Source organism: Glossina fuscipes, unplaced genomic scaffold, assembly GCF_014805625.2.
Source record: "Glossina fuscipes isolate IAEA_lab_2018 unplaced genomic scaffold, Yale_Gfus_2 26, whole genome shotgun sequence".
NCBI lineage: Eukaryota > Metazoa > Arthropoda > Insecta > Diptera > Glossinidae > Glossina > Glossina fuscipes.
In genome coordinates, this window is record NW_023998421.1 from 2,577,376 (window position 1) to 2,584,225 (window position 6,850).

Sequence of the window (6,850 nt, forward strand, 5' to 3'; positions counted from 1 at the left end):
GAATAAAAAGACAATCTTTTATATATATTTGTAATAAGAATAAATGTTAAAAATACCATAACATTGTAACAATCAAATTTAACCTCTAAAATGATTTGAAGTGTAAATTAATTTAAAAAAATAAAAATATTCTAAAACTTGGCTTGAAAGTTAATACTAAACCTATAGAAACCTTCAAAAGACGCTTTAAAAGGAAAAAAATAATTTTTGATCATTTTAAAGGCTTTTAACATATTAACTATATCTGAGAGCTCGTAGCCAGATAAGAGGCTTTGTTAACACTGGAAGCGAACTCATTTTACTTTGTTCTTATTTTTATCAATTTTTTTCTCATATATAAAAAAAAAAAAAACTTATCAACTTTTCTCAGTCTCTTTACCTGCCTTACATTACGTTACGATCATTAGATATATAAGTTTTTAAATCTGGTTCAAGGCCGAGATGATGACGCCGTTCTCTCACAATAGTCACAGGAAGATCATTATCTTTTTGTTTTGAATTCCTTACGCCGTATAAGAAATATATTGCATAACCCAAAGCAATCCATATAACGAAACGTATCCAGGTGTAAGCATCTAATAGGGACATTAAATATAAATTTGTAAATACACTTAAGCACGGTACTAGCGGCACCAATGGCACTTTGAAACTCAATTCGACTTTTGCAACCGGTTGTATTGCTATTGATATCATAATCAAGACTAATGCGGTAGCAGTAGCACTTGATAGTACAAGACCTGGCGTACTATCGATTTCGAAGATTTTATGCAAACTACACCAAATAGCGCAAATAATAGCAAATAGTACCATAGCAATTTTTGTTACCGCAGAACTTAAAACATTCGGATATTCGTATAAACCCAAATTCAACGATTGTCTGAGTAGAGCCGACGCACAGACATGTAAAAGTTCTCCGTTATCGTTCCGTCCACTTTTGAATTCATCTTCATAACGCAATACCACAACGCAAATAGCCACAATAGTATAGGCCATAAGTGTTCCAATCGACATCATGTCGATCAATTGATTTACATCAAACAGTAGGGCCATGATAGCTACAAGCACAGCGGAGGAGAAAACATTTACATAAATAAAAAAAGGACTTTTTTAATAACGAACAAATGGACAATAGAAAATTATTATGTAGTAGATAACTGAAAGAAGTAACATTTCCTGAACAAAAACTTTCAAGCATCTGCGTCCTCATACAGCTCAGCGTACAGTTTTATTTTTTCTCGTGAACTTACATGCAAAAATGCCGCATACTATGGTAGCTAGCAAAGGTGTCTGTGTTCGGTTATTTACCGCAGATAGTTTGTTAAATAAAACACCATCATTCGCCATGGCATAAAGTATACGCGGCATTGGGAACATTGCGCCCAAAAGGCTAGCACATAAGGCAAATACAGCGCCAACGGTCACGATCCATTTAATCGCAGTTGCGTTTACACTTTCAAAAGCCGTAGGAAAAGGTGCATGTGGATTCTAAAATCAACTAATATTAATGTTACAGTTGACGAAATCTTATAAAACTCTGTCTCCTTACCTGCTTATAATACGGCAACATCATGGTTAGTACAGTTGAAACACCGAAATAAGATAAAAAGATAATAATCAAAGATATGACTATAGCTAAAGGAATGTTACGTCTCGGATTGATAGCTTCTTCGCCGGTGGTTACGATACAATCGAAGCCCACAAAACCGTAGAAACATTTAGCCGCACCCGCCATAACTCCGGCAAAACCGAAAGGCATAAACCCACCTTTACCGAAACCTCCCGGCACATTTTCAGTTGCCAAAGACCAATTATTCGAATCCGCTAAAATAGATTTCATCTTAATATGCCAATGCATTTTATTTTCAATTGACTTGTTTTCTTCATCATACCGTATATGCTACCAGCTATAATGACAATAGAAATTGTCAATAAATTCAAGCTTGTAAAGATATTATTGAGGAAGGTCGATTCCTTAACACCAAACGATAATAAAACAGTTAATAACAAAACCATGGCGAAAGCCAGAAAGTCCGGATATCGTCCTAGGAAGTCGACCTCTATTGATAGAAAATTTTGAAAAAAATGAGACATTTTATTATCCATCAAAGAATCAATATAACGGCTAAGACCACTGGCCACCGAAGCAGTGCCTGAAAAGAATTTAACCAAAAACAAATTAATTTTATTTGAATTGTTCCGAAGACTTCAAAATTTTACTCACCGATGACATATTCTAAAATCAAGTTCCAGCCGATCGTGAAAGCTACAAATTCTCCAACAGTTATGTAACTGTAGGTGTACGCACTGCCCGCCTTGGGTACGCGAGCAGCAAATTCAGCAAAGCAAATACCTGCAAATGCCGAAGCTATACCCGCTATTAAGAATGATAGCGTTACAGCCGGCCCGGCTACATTGTACGCCACTGAACCAGCTAGAACGTAAATAGCCAAACCCAACGTACTGCCTACACCCAATGCTGTTAAATCGAATATATTCAAAACACGGGCCAGCTTCGAGTCTTCTTCAACGCTATCGTTGCTCTTTTGTCGTGTCAAGATTTTCCATAATCGCCCTAGCTTCGCCATTTTGATACTCCCCAAAGAAGTGCTTTTTAATTAATTCTTTATATTCTATAATTAACTATAAGATAATCATAATAAGTAAATCAGTATGTAATCTTTAAAATTAATGGGTTAAATTAACGAAAGCAGATAAGAACATCATATTATTACTGATTGCATCATATAATTATAATAATTATTTTGAAAATCTCTACGATTTGAGGTACAAAGGTTGTAAGTCTGACAAGGATTACCACGATCAGTAGTCCAAGATATCCAAAATACCCCTCAAACAATTAACCGGCTTCTTTGTGATTTATGTTACCCTTATAACCTTGAATATAATCTTAGCGTTGACGCTAACGAGATCTAATTAAGATTCGAAATGTTAAAACTTATTTAAAGTAAGCAAAAGCCAATAGCGGTCTCCCATAACGCATCCTACAATACTTCGCTTAATACAATTATTCACTTAACGGCCTTTCAAAATAAGGCGTTATATGAGAAATGGCTGGAAAAGAGGTTTGATCCGAAGCATTTTCAAAAACGTTCCTCCTTGGACCAAAATACGCCGATGTATCAAAGTTCATCAAGATATCTCAAAGCTTTTAGGTTAAGCACAATAATACATAGATAGACATCAGACATCAAAGTGATTCTGAACCGATCGGCTGCTTTAAGTTTAATCGCTAAGTTCTTCGCCTTTATCAACTGAGCGCTTTCACTATGACTCCGACAAAATGTGGTTAAATCGCATTAAGATTTGAATTCGCGAACCCCGGACTTGGTAATCGGGACTCCTATTTACTATCTCGAGCTTTTCTCAACACAATGATTTGTTTTTAGCGTAACCATGGATCCGATTATGTTTCCCGATAACATGTAAACTCGATTGAAATTTACAATCGATGGACGGTATTTTACGGTCAAAAGGTTTTTATTCGATTATAGAAAAAACGCATACTTTATTGGCCGCTGTAAGCTAATTACGTGAGCCGACGTAGAACTATGCTCTGTTTTATTAACCCTCATCGATCGTTATTAATCGAGGAAATCAATTAGAACTCGGATCGTCAAAGAAGGAAAGCGATTACAAGGCATGGTAAGAAAATTTTTCTTTATTTGGGCATCTTTAAAAGAAGGTGCATTCTTTCCACAAGCTCTATAATAATATTTTGTCACCTACGTATTGTTATTAAAATACCATTTTTCATGATTCGATTTTCATGACAATTAGTCGGTTTTTCCGGAAGAAAACACCAAAGTGCACATTCATGGCGTGTCATGCAGCTGGCCGCTGACGAAGAAGATTAAAAACGATTGACAGAAATTAAGCGGAAAGTACGAATTAACGGGTTAAAAATGTCGCGATGCTTGTAAGAGGGTAGGTAAGCAGAACAGTCGAGCCAATCATAGGTCAGTGGGAAAGAAAAGATAAGTCAAAAATGTTGTAAAAATAGGTAAACTGCGAATACATTGTACCAACTGCTTCTAAAAATTACAAATAAAATCTACGCTGTTCACGATCTAGTGAGACGAACCTTATGAAGGAGTACAAAAGGGGATTTTGTTGTTGCACGTTCGTCTTTTAAATTGAAACCTGTATTCTCTCCTCTATCCTATTGTTCTTTTGCCAAGCAGAAAAAAAAAAAAAAATTATAAAGGAATGCATTGAGAGTCTGAAAATTAATGTATGGGAGTAAGAAAACTATAAGCGTTGTCCCTTTCACCAAAAAATTTCCGTAAATTTCCTTTCTTCTGCACTTTTGCCCCGTTTCTGTAATCGATATCGTAGATCTCCATGTAGCAGAGGAAGAAGAAAATTAAATGAGTAAAAATTCATTTCCTCAAATTGATTGACTTGAAACGAAAAGAGTTTTTTTTTTATAGAACTGTCTGCACAAATCGCCGGAGACAATGTACCGCCAAGAGAAAGTATTCTTAGCAATCTCAGCATTGAGTGCGGCAATATTTGCGACTTTTTTAATAGCAATATTGCTTTTGCATGTTCTTTGGTTGTGTGTTGTTTGGGTACTTTTTGTTCCCGAAGTTAAAAAAAAACCAAAGGTTAGACTACGCATTTTTAATTCGAGTTCACGGATCAAATTTGCAGTTATTTTTTAAAATTTATTTGAAAACTTTCGTACAATAATTCACGAGTCGCAACTCAATATTTGGCACAATGTTTATTCAGTATCACATAAGTTAAATAAATACAAGGACTTTTGAATATCACTTCGAAACGCTTACAACTTTCTCACTTGTTTCTGATATTAGAATATTTATATTATTTTACAAGCTTTCAAACTATTCAGGATTCTAAGTGCTTTTAAATTTAATTGCTTGTGCTTGTGCTCACACCATATGTTTATGTTAAATATTTTAATTTTTAATTTCGAATAAATGTTTTTTCTTACTTTTTAAATAAATAACTATTTCAATTTTTATATGTGTAGATATATATGTATATATATATAATTATAACAGTCCATAAGAGCGCAATGAATGTAAACTGTACGCGGCACGTTCTAAATTTGTTCTGGATAAAATGAAGTAACAAAAACAGTTAACATTGCTTCTCCTTTAAAACTCGCTCGATTATGATTAACAACGTCATGGGTATGTTTTAACTTATATTAGAGAAAAAAAATATTACTATTACTGTATTGTTATAATTTTTCTATTATTTGCTATTAACAAAGAGTGCTTTATGCACTACATATGTTGATTTCATATTGGTCATCAATAAGTAACAGGAATACTGAAATCGAGAATATTTAAAAATTATATTAGCCTTTCGCCAGAAGTTGCTTCCAAAGAAATGCACGAATGTCTGAGAAACAAGGGTGAGGTGTATATTCTGGCGTAGCGATTGGCCACAAATCAAAAGAGTAAGTAATGTGTGTTTTTGTTATAGTCATTTTGATTTTGTCCTAAGCTACACTAAGGGTCAAGTACCGGAAACTAGCCAGAAAATAATGCCTTCTCTATCATATTACTCAGGATATGGCTATTAGTGACTTAGGTTATTTTATTCCTTTTCATATTCTCACAGCAGTTTGTTCTCTTAAAGAAATAGGAAGAAATTTCGCTACCATTATAGATAAAGAAATTTTGTTTATATAATGCAAACATTGGAGTTACACTTCCAGTAATCTAAATCATTCTGGCGAATACTTTTACAGCGCCGTACGAAGCTTTCAAATAAAGCTTTTATTCGATAAGACGACTTTTTGGCACGAGTTCGTAGCGATCTGTGTCGATGGACCTTTTTAAACTTTCCTTCATTTTCGGGCCGCTAAGGTTAATGTCGCTTATAAAGTAGTGGGAATTATGTAACGCGTTGAAAGTTATTTCAATTTATTTCTTCCGCAATTTCTGTGTGGCGTTCAAATCTTTCTTACATGATCTGCACTGCGATGAATTTTTTGCTTCGAGCTTGAAACAAAACCTTTAGAAGCCTAATAATAATACTCCTCCCGTTCATTCATTTCCATGAAAATTTTTCTTAAGTCATCGATATATTTTCAACGTCTCAAGGCTTTCTGAAAACAAACGTTTCAAAGGAATTTTGTGCCCACCAGACCCCTTCCTCTTCTAGTTCTAATACCCCTTAACTAATTACTTGCAAAAAAAGGACAGGAAAAATGCTCTCAACAAAAAACATTCAAGTATTCGGAATAACACACAAAGATTATTCAGAAGACCAAAAAAAAATTTAATAATTATAAATTGTTGAATCGTTTTCGATTGAGCGGGTAACGGGCAAAAAAAAAAAAAAAACACTTTAAAAACGAAAAACTTGCCGCATTTGCTTCATCGACTATTTGCCTGTACTTTTTGATTAATGTCTAGCAATGCAATAAATATAATGCAAATAATTTCGAAGAGAAACTTGAAACAGCACAGAACAAAATTCATTCCAATTAAAGTACAATTTCCAATTTCTTATTAGGTGTAAAATTATCTATAAACTTGAAAGGTGCTATCTCTGCTGTGACTTAAAGAGACATTACCAGTGTGACTATCTAAACTTCTATCTCTTATTTCTCCTAACTTTTGATCAACTTAAATGGAATTCGTTGGGAACTAGAAAACGAAGGTCGAATTTCTGTCGACAAAAAACAATAAAGAAATTATATTTGGTGTAGAGCGAATGTTTTAATAACAACCAGCGTCTGATGACATATGAGTGTAAGATAGAAAGTGTATTCAAGAATATATGTTATGTATTTTATATCTTAAAAAACTTGATATATAATTTCTTATATAATTTGACAGAAGCTATA

General features: G+C 34.0%; 1 protein-coding gene across 2 annotated transcripts; it reads right to left on the reverse strand.

The window, feature by feature from the left end:
- On the reverse strand, positions 1-5,014 carry LOC119635345 (cationic amino acid transporter 3-like). 2 transcript variants are annotated; one of them, XM_038030126.1, is made up of 6 exons: positions 4,979-5,014; positions 2,222-2,640; positions 1,890-2,150; positions 1,547-1,821; positions 1,248-1,485; positions 1-1,055 (listed from the first exon to the last, which is right to left on the reverse strand). In XM_038030126.1, exons 2-6 carry the CDS (start codon positions 2,583-2,585, stop codon positions 385-387), a joined length of 1,809 nt encoding a protein of 602 aa, XP_037886054.1. In that variant the 5' UTR covers positions 2,586-2,640; positions 4,979-5,014; the 3' UTR covers positions 1-384. The 2 variants fall into 2 exon arrangements, with proteins under 2 accessions (XP_037886054.1, XP_037886055.1); XM_038030127.1 differs by lacking the exon at positions 4,979-5,014 and having other exon boundaries at positions 2,222-2,720.
- Positions 5,015-6,850: the final 1,836 nt, after the last annotated feature.